This window comes from Protopterus annectens, chromosome 14.part0 (genome assembly GCF_019279795.1).
Source record: "Protopterus annectens isolate FY-2018-M chromosome 14.part0, PAN1.0, whole genome shotgun sequence".
NCBI classification, from domain to species: domain Eukaryota; kingdom Metazoa; phylum Chordata; order Ceratodontiformes; family Protopteridae; genus Protopterus; species Protopterus annectens.
In genome coordinates, this window is record NC_056748.1 from 1,038,638,805 (window position 1) to 1,038,658,296 (window position 19,492).

The 19,492-nt window shown below is 43.5% G+C and overlaps 1 protein-coding gene across 2 annotated transcripts in view; it reads right to left on the bottom strand.

Annotated features, from left to right (window-relative positions):
- Positions 1 to 19,492, bottom strand: part of ZMYM3 (zinc finger MYM-type containing 3) — a 3,891,108-nt gene that overhangs the window by 1,035,747 nt on the left and 2,835,869 nt on the right. For both annotated transcript variants that reach the window (XM_044056844.1, XM_044056843.1), the window contains exon 19: positions 9,061 to 9,164. In XM_044056844.1, coding sequence (XP_043912779.1) covers positions 9,061 to 9,164 — 104 coding nt within the window. The remainder of the gene's footprint in view (positions 1 to 9,060; positions 9,165 to 19,492) is intronic.

Sequence of the window (19,492 nt, forward strand, 5' to 3'; positions counted from 1 at the left end):
CATAGGAAGCCTGGCTAAGGAAGGAAGTGGAGCAACCATGCTGTGAGGTTGAGAGAAGGGATAGACCGGTGCAGCTGACCGGATTGGTGAATCAGAAGATCTGGCACTGGGTCCAGATGCCACGGCTGCACCAAAAGGTGACGATGGAGGAACGGAAACCAAATTTGTCGAGGCCAATAAGGAGCAATGAGAATCAAATTGGCTCTCAAAACGGTTGCTTTCTGGATAACTTGAGGGATCAGAGGAAATGGAGGAAAGGCATAAAGAAGTCCCTGGGGCCAATCCTGGGTCAGAGCTTCTCTGGGGGGATGGCCTGGCAGTGGGAAGAGAGAGAAGAAGTCTGGGCATTTGCTGTTTTGGGGAGTAGCAAAAAGATCGCAACATGGGTGACCCCATTCCAGAAAAATCTCTTCCACTACAGATTGTTTGAGAGACCACTCATGAGGCATGAGAATAGCTCTGCTCAATCTGTCCGCTAAAATGTTGGTTTTCCCAGGGATGTGCGTTGCTACCAGAAACCGATGAGAGGAGATCGCCCATTGCCAAAGTCTGAGCGCTTCTCGACACAAGGGGTAGGACTTGGTTCCGCCCTGTTTGTTGATATACCAAACTACAGACATGTTGTCTGTGTGGACTGCAATTGTCCCTACGGGAAGAAAGTCGTTGAGGGCTTGCAACGTTAAAAGCACTGCTCTCATCTCTAGGACATTTATGGGCAGGTGGTATTCGAAAGGTTGCCACGTCCCATGAACCATCCTGCCCTGATAATGCCCCCCCCACCCGATCAGGGAGGCATCCGTAGTGACAGTGGCTACCGGGGATGGGGGTACAAAGTGTCTGCCTTGGTGAATCTGGGGAGAAGTGATCCACCAAGCAAGATGATTCTTGCAAATCTGTGTCACCAGTATTTGGTGACGCATTGGAAGTTGTTGGTAAGACCACTGAGTGAACAACATCCATTGAAGAAGGCATATAGAAGCGAGCCAGGGAAGAAGGGTAATGGCCGCAGCCATGAGGCCTAACACCTTTAGAACCATTCTGGCCTGTACCTTCTTGTTGGCTAGAATGATCCTGACGTGACTTTGAATGTCTGAGATTCTTTGATCTGTAAGGGTAGCTGACATCCGAACAGTGTTTAAGTTTGCGCCTATGAAAGTAATAGACTGGCAGGGCAATAAGGATGATTTTTCGCAGTTGATCGAGATGCCCAATTGAGAACAAAGATTTATTGTGTAATCCCTGGCTTGAAGAAGCTGATGCCTGGTGGTGGCTGAAAGGAGCCAGTCGTCGAGATACGGAAACACCTGGAATCCTTGACGTCTCAGGTGAGCCGTGACCACTGCCATACATTTGGTGAACACTCTGGGGGCTGTAGTGAGACCAAAGGGCAGGGCTCTGAACTGGAAATGACTGGACCCCAGCCGAAAGCGGAGAAATCTCCTGGAGCGTCTGTGAATTTTTATGTGATAGTACGCATCCTGAAGATCTACTGAGCACATCCAGTTGTCCTTCTGTAAGAAGGGCAGAATTGACTGAAGAGTGACCATTCGAATCTTGTCTTCCTCACAGACTTGAGTCTGCTGAGATCCAATATTGGTCTCCAGTCTCCCGTCTTTTGGGGACCAAAAGAACCTTGAGTAGATTCCGGGCTCTGAATGATCTGTTGTAACTGGCTGAATGGCTCTTTTGCAGTAGTTTTAAGACTTCTAACTCTGCAATTTCCCTTAGACCGGTGGTACATCTGGAAGGGAATTTGAGTGATAGAAAGGACTTTCCTCGAAAGGAATTTTGTAACCCTCGGATATGATCGACTGTACCCATCTGTCTTGAGTGAGGGAACGCCAGGCTTCTGGGTACAGCGATAGTCTTCCCCCGACTGCCTCCAAGGATGGACAGCCGGGCAACATCTCAGGGATGCTGAAAGGGCTTGTCAGAGAGGCTCTCTGCTTCCCTGGTTTTGTGGACCCCTCTGCCTCTAGAGCGTCTGTTATTGTTACCCCCTCTGCCTCTAAGGGTAAACTGACCACGTGAATCCGGCGTGACTCCTTGGGATTTGCGGAACCACATTTTGCCACCCTTCTGCCCTTTGGGGTAAGGTCTAGAAGGGGTGGAAAAACGGACCCCTGCGACAGAAAGAGTCTTGCCGTCCTGCTCACACCTGGTCAACGTTTCCTTCACTTGAGGGCCAAACAAAGCTGACCCATCAAAGGGCGAGTTTGTGAAGGACGCCTTAAAGGGATCTGCAAAATTACAGAGCCGCATCCAGGCTTGGCGTCTAAGAGCCACACCTGTACCTGCGGCCCTACTCGCTCCATCTGCAGCATATGATATCAGTCGCATGGAGGAGTTAGCAATAGAATTAAGGGTTCCTAGCTGCAAAGCAATTTTTTCTTGAGCCCCTGCAGCTGTAGGATCCTGTACTACTTCACCTAGCTCCTTAAGGATATCCCTCTGGAGTCTGGTGAAGTGACATAAGTAGTTCAGCGAATGCATAGCAAAGGTCGCTGAAGAGAACATCCGCTTACCATACCTATCCATGGTCCTAGAGTCCTTATTAGGAGGATGGACAGGTACGGAAGGATCTGCAAGTTCCTTCTTAGTGGCAGCCGCCACCACCATGGCATCAGCAGGGACACCTTTTCGTGAGGAATTGCTTGTCCGACGGGCAGTAACAAATTTAGAAGGCCTCCTAGGGACTGGCTCTACAGAGTCAGGAGCAGCCCACGCCTTTTAGCAATAACCTGCATAAGGGGGTCGAAAGGCGGAGACACCCAGGAGGTGGAGGGCCGAGATCCAAATGCCTCCAGGTATACCGACTCATCCTCAGAGAGATTATTGGTGGGCCAGTTTCCCTCTGTCTAAGGAGTTCTAGGATGTCTGAGAAGGAGACATCCTCAGAGGGATCTTGGGGATCCCTCTGACTCATCTAAGTCAGTATCTGAAGTGATAGACTCGGGGGAGTCTACGTGTTTCCTCTTACAGGTCCTCTTTCGCGGAGGATCTCCTGACTGATCAGGAGAATCCTCGGAAGAGGGGGCTCTTCCCAGTGGGGAAACCTGAGGCGGAGGATCTCTGGGTCCGGGAGCAAGAGAAGTGGCAGAGATATCGACAGGCACCATAGAGGGAGGAGCTAAGGGAACAGACTGCTGGCTGAGTCCAGTGGCCAGCACACTCTTCATCACCTCGAAGGCTCCCCTCCCAGGGAGGTCCGAGAGAACCCGTTCCGAACCAGGAACTCCAGGACCCACCGAAAGGGAAGGCTCCGAGGCAGATGTCAGAGCCGAGCTCACCAAGGCCGAGGCTCCAAGGGGAAGAGTGGGGTCGGACAAGGGTCGATGCCACTCACCCCCTCGGAGGAGACCAGGGAAGGCCGACCACCGAATCCCTCTAAGGAAGGTCTCGAAGAGGAGATAAGAGTAGAGGCTGAAGGAGCAGAAGGGGGTATCTGTCCCTCAGCCATAGCAGAAACCATTCCCGAAGACTCCAACTCCAAACTCTGGGGTAGAGTCGAAGGAGGAACTGCAATGGGGTGTGGACTAATAGTCGTCTGTTGAGACGGACTATGTAGCATCTGGGCCAGTGCCTGTGATTTTAATAATCTACTGACCACTCTCTAAATCATGGTCAGAAAGCCTGGATGATCGGCTCCGATGGCTCCGTTCCGAGAGGAGAGGAGAAGCCGGAGCCGAGAGTATCGGTTCCAAGGAAGGGGACCTAGACCTCTTCCTCGAAGGAACCATCGGAGCCGACGAAACCATGGAAGCTGTCGGAGCCGACAACTTTTCGGCACCGACAGAAAGTTTCGATGCATCGGCTCCGGCCGGAGCCGATACAGACATAAAAGTAAGGGTGTCGGAGCCGGTCGGCGCCGACACCAAAGCCTGAGCCACATGGTGATCGGAACCGATCGGAGCCGACACCGAAGTGGTCGAACCAGAATCGGCACCGATAGCCATCGGTGCCGAAGGTTTGTGCAAACCAGAATCGGCTCCAGCCGGAGCCAATCTCAACTCTGAAAGAGTCGGAGCCGAGGCCGCAGGCTTGGACACAGAAGCCTGGGCCTTGGAAGACTTAGAAATCTTAGATGGAGCCGACTTAGCCGGAGAGCCCTCCGGCTTAAGTAGGCCCCTCAAAATCAGCTTATTTCTCCTTTCCTGCAGGACTCTCTGGCTAAAAGAATGACAAATCGCACAGGAGTCCTGCAGGTGGAAAGGTCCCAGGCAGTATAAGCAAGAAGTGTGACCGTCTGTCAGAGACATCTTCTGACAGCACGAGTCACACTTCTTAAAGCCTGAGACCCTTTCCTTAGACATGGTGTAAAAAACACACCACACCTGTCCAAGAAATATAACAATCCCAAAAAAGAGAAACTATTCTCTCACACACACACACACCCTAACAAGGGGGGGGATGGGATGGGAGAAGGCCTGACTAAAAACTTTAAAGGAGAGAGGGAATTTTAGTCAGAAAGGGACCAAAACTAGTCTAAAACTATTAAATTTAAGTTTAAAATTAACTTTAAACTGAAAGAGGGGCAAAAGAAGTAGTGAATAAATCACTTACCAGGAGCTGGTAAAAAGAGGACCTCATCAGCGAAGCGGCAAACGAGATCTGGGTACTTACCGCCTTGCATCATGGGATATGGGGCTGCCTCGAGCTGGTAAAAGTGACTCTCGAGCTTAGCAAGTGCCGAGTCGGAGCCGAGGATCGGCTCCGAACCCATCAAGCAAGAATGAAGGCGAGATTGACAACTTAACATAGACGGGATTACTGAAGAAATTGATTAATCTGATTAGGAGAGTATTTCAGAGCACACTAGCCAAAGTGAAAAACAGAGCAAGATTATCAAGGAAAACACAAATACAGAAGGGCAGAAGTGGCAGGGTTGGCTGTTGTCTCCACTTTTATTTGCAATGGACCTGAAAATCTTTGGCCATAAAAATAAGACAGAAATGTATCAGGGGTATCTATGGGAAAGAACAGAGAAGAAAATAAACCTGTATGCAAATGATATTTTACTGGGGTTACCATGGTTCAAAACGGACTTTCAAAATTATGGGAAATGTCAGGTTACAAAACAAACAGACAAAACTAAAGCAATTCTAGTAGGAAAGACAGATACAAAACAGATAAGTGGAAATGGGAGGGATGTGGCATATACAAGTAAAATATTTGGTGATATGGTAAGGAGGAATGGTAGAACAATCGGGTAAAGTAACATACCAGAAAACATCCGCCAAGATAAAAAAAAAAAGTTTACAAGAATGGTCAACAATAAAGTTAGAAATGGATCACAGAGTTCAAGCACTCAGAATGTGTATCATGCCTGAAATTATTTATGCAGGGCAGGACTTCTGCCCACTTTAGTAATACATGTTAACCCTAAAAGTAATGTGAAGCTTATCTTAATAAAATCCCCTGTCATAATAACACTATCACTAGTCAAACAAATTAGAGTTGAATGTTCGGTAGGGTCATGAGCACTGCATCAGGTACGTAAATGTATTTCCTTATTCAATATAGTCTACACTGTGTGTGTTGCTGTTAGTATAATGAATGGTTGATGGCACCCCTGCATTACCAGGCTATAATTCATACCACACCTTTAGGCCACCTAACCTAGACCGAAGCACTAAAGGTGGAGGCATGTCCATATTCATTAAGGATAGCCACACATCCAGGCTAGCTGCACAGCATAATGCATCCGAGATTATTCAAATGCAACTTAACTCTGGACAAGACCACAATCCAAACTGCAGCTTGCTACAGCCCCCCCACCATGCCCCAGGATTCCCACTCCTCATTTCTTGATATACTGGAAAATATTAGGGCTCAACCCAACACCCAACCCAACACCCTAATAATGGGGGATTTCCACTACCCCACCATTAACTGGGAAAATTACTCATGTTCCAACTCTTTTACTCAACGTTTTCTGGAATTCATAAATTCCAACGCCTTGGATCAACTTATTTACACCCCCACCAGGGGCAGCAATATCCTAGACCTGGTCATTACCAACATGGGCGACCGGTGTTCCATACCAGAGGTCATTTCCTCGTTGGTCAGATCTGGCCACATCCCGCCCCACCCCCCCATTAGGTAAACCACCATAAAAAACTTCTTCAAAGCCAACTTCACACTTCTTAAAACAGAAGTGGCAAACTTCATGACAACCATGCAGACGGACAATAGAGGTATGACTGCTGAATTCTACACAAATGCACTTTATAAGCACTTACATGAGCGCATGGATCGTGCTATCCCTAACAGAACCAAGATGCTATCCTCCAAAAAAAGGAAGCCAATCTGGTGGTCCTCTGCCATAAACAAACTCTACAACAGAAGAAAGAAACAGTTGCAAAAAAAGAGTAAAATCCCATGACTAGAGGAGCTCCCTGGTCAGCCTCAGTAAGAAGATGACTTCCCTCATAAAATCCTCCAAAGCTAATTATGAAAACAAAATTGCCTCCGACTCTAAAGACAACCACAAAGCATTCTATAGCTATGTCAAGAATCTCAATGGCAACACTCAGATCTGCTCTGAGTTACAGCACAATGGCATTAAATATACAGAACCAACTGATATTGCCAACATCCTGGCAGACAGGTTCAGTGCTAGCTTTACCCCCCTCTCATCCCCTAGAGGGTCCATCTCTATACCGGAAGAATGCAAAGTTCCTGTAATCACAGATGCACAGGTAAAAAACACACTCTCCAAAGCCAGGAACACAGCATCCATGGGACCTGACAATATCCCAGACTGCATTCTACACGAACTACAGAATGAACTGGCACCCCACCCAAGTACCATGTGCAATCATAGCCTCACCTCATGCTTTGTGCCCACTGAATGGCACACCACAACGGTTATCCCACTCCACAAAGGGGGAGCCACAACGGACCTTGGGAACTACCGCCCCATTAGCCTGAAAAGCCTGGTCTGCAAGGCCATGGAACTCATAAACAAAGACATTGGTAATCTCCAAACTCTGGACCCCACCCAGTTTGGGTTTGTAAAAGGCGGATCATGTCTCCTAAACCTGATAAGACTTCTTTGAAGCAGTCACCAAAGCCATAGATGAGGGTATGGTGGATCACACAGCCTATCTAGATCTCGCCAAGGCTTTTGACACCATCCCCCACTCTGGAATTATACCTCACTAAACTAGGTATAAATCCCTATGTCACAAGATGAGTTGCCAACTGCCTCACGGACAGAACCCACACTGTGAAAGTAGCAGACTCCAAATCCGACTTCAGACCAGTGACAAGTGGAGTACCACAGGGTTCAGTCCTGGGTCTTCTCCTGTTTGGTATCTACTTCTCTGAAGTACAGGCTAACACAGAAGGTCTTTGGCTAACGAAGTTTGCAGATGACTGCAAACTGGGAGCCATAATCAAAACTCCTAACGATGTGCACATCCTACAAAAGGGCCGCACTGAGACAGATGCCTGGTGTCAAAGCCATGGCCTGAAGCTCAATGCCAAAAAGTGCACTCTCATCCCCTTTGGTAAAAACTCTGTACCCATGAACTACCACATAGGTGGTAGTCTACCTAACACCAAAAGTGTGATAAGAGACCTTGGGACACAGGTGGACAGTAGTCTCTCCTTTGATACTCACATCACCACAGTGGTCAGGAAATCCTTCTACGTGGCACACCTCATCACAAAAGGTTTCTTTATCCTGAAAATTAGGTCATTGTTCCCCTCTACTCGTCACTCATTAGACCCATTATAGAGTACAGCGCCCCTTTTGGTATGTACCTCACAAGACATCTACAACAACTGGAGAGGCCACAGAAATACCTCACAAAGAGGATTTACTGGCCTCAACCAGATGTCCTACGTAGACAGTCTCAAAAAAACTCTAGATTTACTCCGTCGCATATTGCCTACTCAGAGGCGATCTCTGCCTAACATACAAAGCTACATCAAACCAAGAGCTGTTGGACATGCTCCACTTAAAGAAATCCCAATCCCTCTGAGCTACATGCTCTAGTGACCTAAACCTTGTCACCACAATAAACAGAACATGCTGGAGGGATAGATTCCTGTCCCAGAGACTTTCTATACTCTGAAACAGACTACCTGTATGTCAAACAGAGCTCCTCATTAGCACTCTTCAAGAAAAATCTCGATGACTGGATGGGAAATAGGAACTTCACCCCGGGGATCACTTCTGTGGCTCTGCTCGACAGGGGCACATGAAAATAATTTTCTTGGGTGGTGAAAGCCAGGGTACGTTTTTGGCTAGGCTTATACAGCCCCTAGGGCCAATAGCCTAGTACCTACCTATGCTTTGTGTGTTTACCATAAAACCGTTTGACCACTCGTTACATAAACATCATTTTTTTTTTTTGTGGTAAAGGGAGATGTGGAAAGCAGGAGATAAACTCTTCACAAAAGGAGAAGGATAAAGTGAGAGAGATACCACCAAAAACACACATCTCTGAAAATGAGACTGAGTACATCAGACCACATCTCTAGCAACTGAGCGGGAAATTAGACCTGAGGTATCTTTTTTATTACATGGGATTATGGGAAGCTGAGCTAGTAATAAGGAGAATAAAACAAAACTGAAAGAAATAAGGCGAAAAAGGCATAGGTTCAAATTTGTTCACTGAAATTATGTATGTGCAAGTATATAGCATTGATACAGGAATAGTACATGAAAACAAAAAACTATTCAGAATATACAATGAGGGTGAAATCTGTAAACACTCTGATTAGACATGTCCCTGTGGTATAAAGAACAGACTTGTGAACTAACTTAATACCAAAAGGGTTGCCACCAATTTAAAGGTAGAGTGGCACCATGCATGTGGCTTTCTCAGGATGTATAATATGGTTGGAAAATAAATAAATTACCATTGAATAAAAATTTTTAACATTTCCAACAGCTGCTATTACTAGTAACAACAAACATGAAACACAATTAGCAATATTAACATTTGCCAATTCATGTGCTCAAATTACATGGCAATAGAAGCAGTTCTAAACTGTACCTTCTCTCCCTCAAAATCCTGCTTAGCAGTTCCACATTTTCTTACTTACCTTTTTAATGGCTCTTGGCATTTCATGTTCTGCTGACACATCATCAGGAGCATCCAAGCCATAGTCGAACAGAAAATCGACATTGGTGTTCAGGTCTAAGGGATCTAGAACAAAAGTTACACATCTCTGTATCACAGCTGTGTTGAAAATGTGTTTGTAATCACTAGGGTAAACTCCGTATGATAGCTGGACAAATACCACTTTCTGAAATCTTCATTGAACTAACCATATTACTAAAGTATAGGCACAAGGAACATGACAAAATGACACTTGCCATTGCTATCATCAATCTGCAAGCTGAAATGTGAAGCTACAAAAAGGACACAATCACACCAACACAGAATTCTAAAATGACACAACATAAAGGCTCTTACTGTGAAAGCTGCTGTAGCAGCTCTTGCAAATCAAGAAAAATAAAAACTTGGCACCTACATCATTATGAAAATGTAAAATACATTCTTGTCCAGATTAAAGAGAATTCCAGAAGTGTTCACTACCAAAGGAGTTGCTCAAAATACAGGCACAGGAAAGCAAGGTATTTGTGGCCCACAGAGGAGGGTCTCCTCATAAATCAACCAATAAGACAGCCTTTAAAGCAGTCTATGACTGTAAAGAATTTTACACAGTAAAACATAAAATGCAAACAAAAAATGCAGCAGCAGATGTTATAAGACAGCCACAAGATGAAGACTAAGTCTTGAAAGGAAGCCAACTGATTTATTGAAAGCATTTTCACTGAACGTTATTTGGTCAGATACTAATTACCAAAAATTGAATTAGGTCATCAATGAGGTTGCTGTTTTCCACACTACTGTGCGGAGTAGAGTTGCTACAAGTTGGGTGGTAGTATCTCTCCCCCACCCATCAGGGTGCAGAAAGGTTTCCCCCAGGAAATAAAACCTGTTCCAAGAAAGCTGACTCCACTGATTAGGTTTCAACTGAATGAGTGGATTTGGAAAACTGACATTATTCTGTCCTGAATTATAGAGGTGTTGGAATGGAGTCACAATCCAAAGCAATTATACTTGGTGCAGGTGTGAACCAATGACCAACTGGTGGAGGTAAATGCAAGACTGGAGGCAGTCACACCTCTACAGGAGTGGTCTTTGACGTTACCACTTTCTAACGGATGATTCAACATCTGACTGAAAAAGGTAGTGCAAATGAAAATCCACTTTGAAAGATTCTGTCAGTTCATTAACTACCAGCTCTTCCCAAGCAATGATGAATAAGAGCTTTTCTTTCTTTTTTTTTTTTTTTGCTACACTTTGCTCCAACTATCTGCTGATCACAAGACCTTCTTTCTGTAAATTAGCCCATTCTTTCTCATCTGTGTGTGAGATGACCAAGAGGTCAACACCCAGGCAGCAATCAAGGGTGGCTGCAGCATTTTACAGTTTTCTCCCTGTACCTACAGCATGCACCTGTCATGGTGCTGGGGAGTGCACAGGGCTGTATGAAAAGGATGAGGATGTTCTCTCACTTCACAAAAGTATTATGCCTTTAAGCAGCCCTACCATTCCCCACAGCATAAGCAGTAGTCTCCCCAGTCTCTACCAGGGAGATTGCACCATCCTATGTGCCTTGTTGTGTCTGGAAACCACTCCCTCCTGGAGAGGAGAGTGGGTCATGCCCCTTCACCCCCCACCCTGATTCGCGTCTTCTGTGCCATGGGCACTAATAAAACTCCAATCACTTGGGTAGCAATTAAGTCTCCATTCCTCTGTGACATGGGTCCAGGCTACAGAATGAATAAAAGAGTTTTCCACTCAAACACATGCTCATTTTTGGTAAAGACTGAGCTGGCTTGTACACTTCAGGAGGGAAAGGCTTTCACTTCTCATGTTTCTCCCTTACAAAAAAAAAAAAAAAGAAAAGAAAACACCAATGACAATTCTAACACCACTTTTTTAATCATCTTTATTAAATCACAATTTATAGTCGGACATACATGTGCATGGGTCTAGGACTATTCACTGAAAGCAGATTTCACTGAAACACATTTGACTGTGCACAATTCACTGAAACGCATTTCACTGAAAGTCATATATGGCCTTTTCCCCACTGTAGTGCGACCCTGGAGTTAGTATATATAGTAAGGGGGGGGGGACCCCCACCTATTTTAAATATTTTGAACTATATACATGGATACTTGCAATTCCAATAAGTTACACTTTTCTGAACATAATATAGACCCAAACTATGTGGGGGGGGGCACACACCCCCTTACTATATATACTAACTCCAGGGTCACACTACAGTGGGGAAAAGGCCATATATAACTTTCAGTGAAATGTGTTTCAGTGGATTGTCTTTTCAGTGAATTGAGCTTTCAGTGGTTTGTGCACAGTCATTTGACTTTCAGTGAATAGTCCTATACCCGTGTGCATATATTACTAGAAAGGGGGATGCACCACAGTGACATTTTCATTATTTTCATGCAAAATTCAGGTTTTCTTTTCATGCAATATTCATGTTTTCTTTTTAACAATTATCAGTTACTCCAGTAATACATAAATTGCACAGTTCCTGCCTTCCCTTAAACCTCGCTCCCCCTCATTATTCTGCATGTATTGTTACCACAAATTCCATTTACTTTTATGAAATTTGCTCTTGCCCTTCTAAAACATCTTACCTCCAGCTCCTTTATCTACTTTACATTACTCAGTACTTCAATTACAGTTGGTTTAGATTTTGATTTCCTTTTCCAGTTAACTGCTTTTTGGCAGCTAGCAGCATTTACCTTAGTAAGGCCTTTCCATGCCTAGTCAAGTCAGATCCTGTGCCCCATCACATTTCTACATTTAAAACTACTTATTTGCCAACATTTCTGACACAGTACTCTGTAGGGAATTTTTAAAATCTGCTAGCTCATCACACTAGCAAATATGTTTACAATTACTTCCATCTTCCCCAATGCACCTCCAGCATTTGTTATCTGCTGAAGGACAATTTCTCTAAAGTCTGCTTGAAGTATAAAAATACCAATGCAAACACATCAATCAAAAATCTTAAACTTTCTGGACTTTGTTGCATAAATAAGAACCATTGAGATGTACTCCAATTCTTTTGTAAATTGCCTTTCCGGTCTCTCTTTTCAATCTTTACGAACCTCCTCTGATTCTTACAGTTATCATGCAATATTTTCTATGCCCTATGACCTATCGCTTTTTTAACAACAGATTTTATTTTAGAATCAACTTAAAACTCTACCAGAGCTGGTATTTCACTTAGGATCCCACTATTTTTTCTCTTTGCTTACACTCTGATACCAGTCCCCTGGTAGGGAATGCAGTCTCTAACCTGCAGTCAAAGCTTGGCCTCATCCTACTTTATTACCTTTCCCTCTCGAGTCTTCTCCCAAAACCTGGCTGCTTTGCCAGTTTTATCATGTAAATTCCACACAGGCCTATTTTCTATATCCTGCTTACAATCATCTCTACTGGTAAAATTTCCTTTCTCCATTACTGTGTGGGCTTAGTTCTAAGAATATTTTCTGTTACTTTATAAATATAATATATTGCATTGCTTTTACTCTCTTTAAGGACCTGTATCCACAATCCTACGTTACCCTTATTTATTGAACCCCCCCCCAATCTTTCATCATCATCATCCCTTTCCATATTTAATTTCAGCCTTCTGCTTGTGTTATGAATATGAGCCTTAAATGTGTAGCTCTGAAGTACCCCTTCAAATCTGGTAATTGTAAACCACCTTGATCTGTGGGAATGATCAACTTATCCCAGTTAGTTTTTGCATTAATCCCCTCCAAAATAAATTCTTCAGTTATTTACTAATCATCATCCACAACTTCTCCTCTGAATGACAAAAATATCCCTGACCTGTATATAAAACTGAAGGGACTAAAAAATGTTACTTCTTATCCAAAAGTCTTAATCAATAGCTTCTAGTTTCAGTTTTTCTTTTACCTTTTGTTTAGCCTCTTCCCACATACCCTTATCTGCTATAAAAGAATCCTTTTAAATCCATATACCTAAATACTTCATCTTATCATGTCCTCACAAATATGTGTATTGCTGAGCCAATTCAAGCATGGGCACTTTTGGTTTATCTTCATCAATTTTACATCCCAAAAAGACATGAAACTGTCTCAAAATGTTCCACACCACTGAAATGACTTTTCCTGGAATCTTCAAATACAAAATAGTAACATTTGCAAATAATGATAGCATTTCTTGATTACAATATCACCTACAGCCTTGAATTTGAGAGTCCATTTTATTTTCTTTGCCAATGGCTCTAAATATAAGCAAATACCTCAGGGGAAAGAGGATACCCCTCCCTTGTTCCTCTTATCAAACACTTCCTGTTGGAGACTAATTCTACCACCTTAATTCTTGCCTCAGACCATTCACATATCCTCCTAATTATCCCTAATTAGTCTCTTAGTTTTGGTTTAAGCACTTGGGCTTTAGGCATACCCCTTAGCTCTCCCTGGCATTTCTCTCTCAGACTCTGACAAATATGGATGGACAATTTTCTACAGTTTTTCCTGCCAGTCTGATTGATATGGGCATCCTAAGACAGTGCAGCAACTGCCTTACGTACACAGACAACCACCTACTACTACCACCTACGAACATAATTTGCAAGAGATGCAATTACATTAACAACCTAGAGTCTATGCTCTCTCCCTCACAAGCCAGTACACCTGGCACTGAGAAGGATGTCAACACAATCACTACACCTCAACCATCACCCACACCTACACAACACACACCCACATATGTGGAGGTCCTCAACAAAAACATACCCAAACAAAGGAACACACAAGATCTCCACAGCCCTCAACACCCACATACCATGCATAGTTCACACACTTGTATCTCACAACCACTACGGCTTAACCATAAACCCAACATTAGTCATAAGACACTCCATTGTGAGACACACTGATGTGCCTCCCACCAGGCTGGATTAGGAGAAAGTCATGGTTAGTTGTCTGCCAGGGGCCAGAATCCACCATATCACACATGCACTCAAGTCTCTCAACAACAGGTACTGTTATGACTCTGTCATAATCCATGTTGGAGTAAATGACTTGAGACATACCTCCCTGGGCTACATGAAGAGAGACATGATTAAACTCGCTGAATATGTATCCCAGGCAGGTATGTGCCTAGCCTTAAGCAGCATTCTACCATCACCCACAATGATGCCTCAATACAAACAGAAAATGACTAACAATTAGCTTAGTTTCTGGTATCATTCCAAGGGGATCCAGTACCTGACAGCCTGGGAAGATATGATCGACAGACCACAATGCTTTGCCAGAGATGGTCTGCATCTGCCTCACTTGGGCTTCAGGCTTCTGACAAAGGCTGTTGCCTACCCTATAGTGCCTTTTTTACAAAAAGTGATGAGGTTAAAACTACCAACATAATAACTTCAACAAAATGCAAATTAAAGGTCATATTTGCAGATGACATTGTGATCTGTAGCGAGAGTAGGGAACAGGTGGAGGAGACCCTGGAGAGGTGGAGATATGCTCTAGAGAGAAGAGGAATGAAGGTCAGCAGGACTAAGACAGAATATATGTGTGTGAATGAGAGGAAGGATAGAGGAATGGTGAGGATGCAAGGAGTAGAGGTGGCAAAGGTGAATGAGTTTGAGTTTAAGTACTTGGGATCAACAGTTCAGAGTAATGGTGAGTGTGGAAGAGTAGAGAAGAAGAGAGTACAGGCAGGATGGAGTGGGTGGAGAAGAGTGTCAGGAGTAATTCGTGACAGACGAGTACCAGTAAGAGTGAAAGGGAAAGTCTACAAGAGGGTAGTGAGACCAGCTATGTTATACGGGTTGGAGACAGTGGCACTGACAAAAAGGCAGGAGTCAGAGCTTGACGTGGCAGAGTTGAAGATGTTAAGATTTGCACTGGGTGTGACGAGGATGGACAGGATTAGGAATAAGTATATTAGAGGGTCAGCCCAGGTTGGAAGGTTTAGGGACAAAGCAGGGAGGCAAGATTACGTTGGTTTGGACATGTGCTGAGGAGGGATGCAGAGTATATTGGGAAAAAGATGCTAAGGATGAAGCTGCCAGGTAACAGGAAAAGAGGAAGGCCTAAGATAAGGTTTATGGATGTGGTGAGAGAGGATATGCAGATGGTTGATGTGACAGAGCAAGATGCAAAGGACAGGAGGAAATGGAAACAGTTGATCTGCTGTGGCGACCCCTAACGGGAGCAGACGAAAGAAGAAGACTGCTAAACTCTAGGAGTCTAAACATGAAACTGCACTCACTGCAAGCATTCTTAACCCAGGAAAATGCTGACATCTGAGAAGTCACAGAAACCTGGTTCAAAGTTGTGGAGAGCACCCCAGACTTGCCTGGTTACTCATTGTATCATACATTCAGATCCCAAACTGTACGTAGTAAAGCCAAAGGAAGTGGAGTTTCAATATATATTAAAGACGCACACACCTCCAGGCTGGTCAAACAGTATGATGCACAGAAGACACTTCAGGTGCAGTTAACCATTGACGAGACCCCTATACAAATCATAGCTAGCTACCGGCCCCCAAAACTGACTCAAAAAAAATAACCTGCCTATCTGGACTTCTTCGAATCTATCAAGATTCAACCCTTTACCATGATCCTGGGTGACTTTAACTACCCAAACATAAACTGGAAGATCTACTCATGCCAGAACACAAATGCCCAGAGATTCCTCGGTTTTCTCAATGAAAATGCTTTGGTACAGCTAGATGATACCCCCACAAGAGGTGATAATATATTGGACTTGGTATTAACCAGCATGAGTAACCACTGCAGCATCCCTGCAGTATTATCCTCCCTGGTAAGATCCGACCATAAAAAGGTCACTTTTGAAGTCACCATCTCCCCTGACCCCCTTCTAGCTAGGGTCAAACCAAAAAAACTTCTCCAAAGCTGATTACAACCTCCTGAGGGATGGTATAAACAGCTTCACAGCTCCCTCCCCATCTCTAGGAACTGGCACCAGTATCCAAAACTATACGAAAGCACTATACGAACATTTATATAGATGCATGGAATAAGGTATACCTGACAGGACTAAATCATCCTCCACAAGGAAGAAAAAATCTGTCTGTTGGATGTCTGCAATAAATAAACTCTATAACAAAAGAAAACAATTGCTGTCCAGGACCAAGAAGGAGCAGGTGCCCACCTGGAAGCAATCTCTCCTTAGCCTGAACAAGCAAATAAGAGCACTAGTGAAATCATCCACAGCAAACTTCAAGTCCAAATTAGCCACATCTGCTAGAGACAATCATAAGGCCTTCTTCACATATGTCAGCAATCTCAAAGGAAGCACCCAGATCTGTTCAGAACTGGTGCTCAAGGACACCACATATACAAATGCCATAGATATAGCAAACGTGCTGGCTGAAAGATTCAGCAAAAATTTCACCCCTCTTTCCACCCATCAGTAAATCAGGACATTCCCAGTACCTGCCCTATTCCCCTTATATCTAGGATCAGGTCATCACTGCTCTCTCAAAGGCAAAAAATACAGCCTCCACAGGACCAGATAAATCTCAGGCTGCATCCGGCAGGAACTTGCAGCACCATTAGGCACCATATTCAACCAAAGCCTGAGTACTTTGTCCCAGCTGAGTGGAGGATGGCCACTGTCATCTCTTTACACAAAGGTGGAGCTTCCACAAATCCAGGAAATTATAGACCATCAGCCTAACTAGCCTGATCTGCAAGGCCATGGAACGGATTATCATGGACCTCATTAACAAGGACATTGGCAACCTCCAAACACTCAATCCCACACAGTTTGGCTTAGTCAAGGGGAGGTCACGTCTGATAAATTTGGTTGACTTTTTTGAGACAGTCACCAAGCAATGCACAAGGGAAATACAGTGCACATCGCTTACCTTGACCTGGCCAAAGACTTTGACACTATTCCCCACTCGGGAATAACAGATAAACTCTCTCAACTAGGCATCAATCCATACATTATCAGATGGGTAGCTAACTGGCTCAATGACAGAACCCACCTATTCAAAACAGGGGAAGCCACCTGAAGCAGTAGACCCGTATCGAGTGGAGTACCCCAGGGTTCGGTCGGGGCCTCTGTTATTTGGGAAATACTTTTCTGAGGTGCAGACCAAAACCAGTGGGCTATGGTCGACCAAGTTTGCGGATGACTGCAAGCTGGGCACTGTCATCAATTCACCACTGTTGTAAACGACGTAAAAAAACACACAACTCCACACCAGGAAACAGCTGGAAAAAAGTTTTACTGGTGTATACAGTACCCCGGCTTACGCCTTCAAGGAATATTTTCCACACAAGCAGCTCTTCATTATATACACTGAATTGTTGTTGTTTGTATTTCGGCTTTTCCCGGTTAGGGGTCGCCACAGCAGAACTCTGGTCCGCTAATGACTTGACAGTTGGTTTTTATGGTGTCAAGTTGCCAGCCCGACGCCCAACTTTCAACGAAGGCACACCCATTCAACGCATGTCTTTTGAACGCCCACTCGACCGCGGGGAGGGCATGCAGACTCCACACAGAAGGCACTCCCAACCCAAGCCGAGAACTGAACGGGAGAACCTCTTGCTGTGAGGAAACAACACTACTGCTGCACCACCGTGGAAGTACTATTATATACATTGAATAATTAATTAATTATATACATTGAATAATTAATTCATTAATTAGATCCAATTAAATATAATTACTTCTCAATAAATAGAATTATTACAAATCAAATATAATGCAGTTGTTGCCCCATTGAGATAGTTCATCACTCCCATATTTTCATTAAAGTGCCCTGCTCTCAAAATATGAACTATATATTAAGTTATAAGCATGTATACAGTACTATTATATTTATTCCTATACTATTTCAACATCGCTACCTTTCTTATATTGCATATCAAAAATATATATTACATGTTATATTATAATATAAATATTCAACTAAATAAAAACTCCCAATGTTGGAAACTGCCACTATAAACAGTAAATCTATATACATATAGACAAAACAGATGTTCTACACAGTAATCACAAGCATAATGTTTTTCCTACCCCCACCCTGCATGTAAATTAATATCAAGATTTAATCCCCTTGGGCAAAGGGTACCAAAACGAATAATACATTTAGTTTCCAATTGTGTCAGTTTATGTGTAAATTCATCCCCTTGACATTGAAATGGTTTGGCTAACACGCAGTAAAATAAGGATGTGTCTGTACCCTCATGGCATGTGGCAAAATGTTCTGCAACCGGGCTCTCTAACCTACTCCTTCTAATGTCACCTAGATGTTCCATTATTCTTTTCTTAACTGCCTTCTAGTCTGCCCTATATACCACTTAACTGTGGGACATCCACATCCTATAATGTAAACTGCCCCAATGGTTTCACAGTTGTATTGGTCCATGGCCTTATAAATTTTCCCATTAATCTGCTTTCCATCTAAATTCCTGATCCTGTTACACACTTTACATCTCCCACAAGGAAAACTACTTTTCCTACCCTGTTTTTATCCAATTTCCTAATGGACAGCAGTTCCCTTAAATTCTTAAATCTACTATAGGAGGAAGTGACTCTCTCAGGAAAAATGCCCTTCAACTTCCCATCATTAGATATTATGGGCCAAAATCTATGTACTAACCTTTTCAGGGTTTCCGAGAAAGGTGATTACCTATTAACAAAGAAAAATGTATCTTGATCCTCTTCCTTATTCAATTCCCTACTCTCCCTGTCAACATGTACCGCCTCTCTTTGCATCATACTGTGTGTCAGCCCCAATTTCCTAATCACTTTGCTTTCCGCTCTTTTTAAAAAATCCAAATTATAACCTCCACTGAACAATTTATTCCTAACCATCACAAACTCATTACCTAGCCTGCCCTTGTCTGAAGTATTGTTGGCTGTCCTCAAGTACTCACCATATGGCAGTGAAGATAACAAATGAGGAGCATGCATACTGTCAGCTCTAAGAAAATTATTAACTGTAGTAGCTTTGGAAAAAGGTTTGAACTCTACGATATATTCTTTGCCCACAAAAAATTCTAGATCCAAATATTGTACAGCCTCCCTGCTGGTATTATATGTAAGCTGCAATCCAAAATGATTGTTCTGCAACTCCTGTATGAAATCGTGAAATTCCTCCATTTCACCCTTGCAAATGAATAGGAGATCATCTATGTATCGCTTAAACAATATAACTCTGTGTTTGTAAAACTCTGAGTTATATACATAGGCCCTCTCAAAATAATTCATAAACAGGATTGCATATGCGGGGGTATATGATGCCCCATCCTTTTGCAAAAAATGTTTGCTATCAAAACTGAAACAGTTAGGTGTGAGGGAAAATTCCAACAATTGTATCAAAAAGTCAGTACAAGGTCCTTCCCCCAACATAAATCTTACTGCTTCCAAACCCCATTTATTTTTTATGTTTGTGTA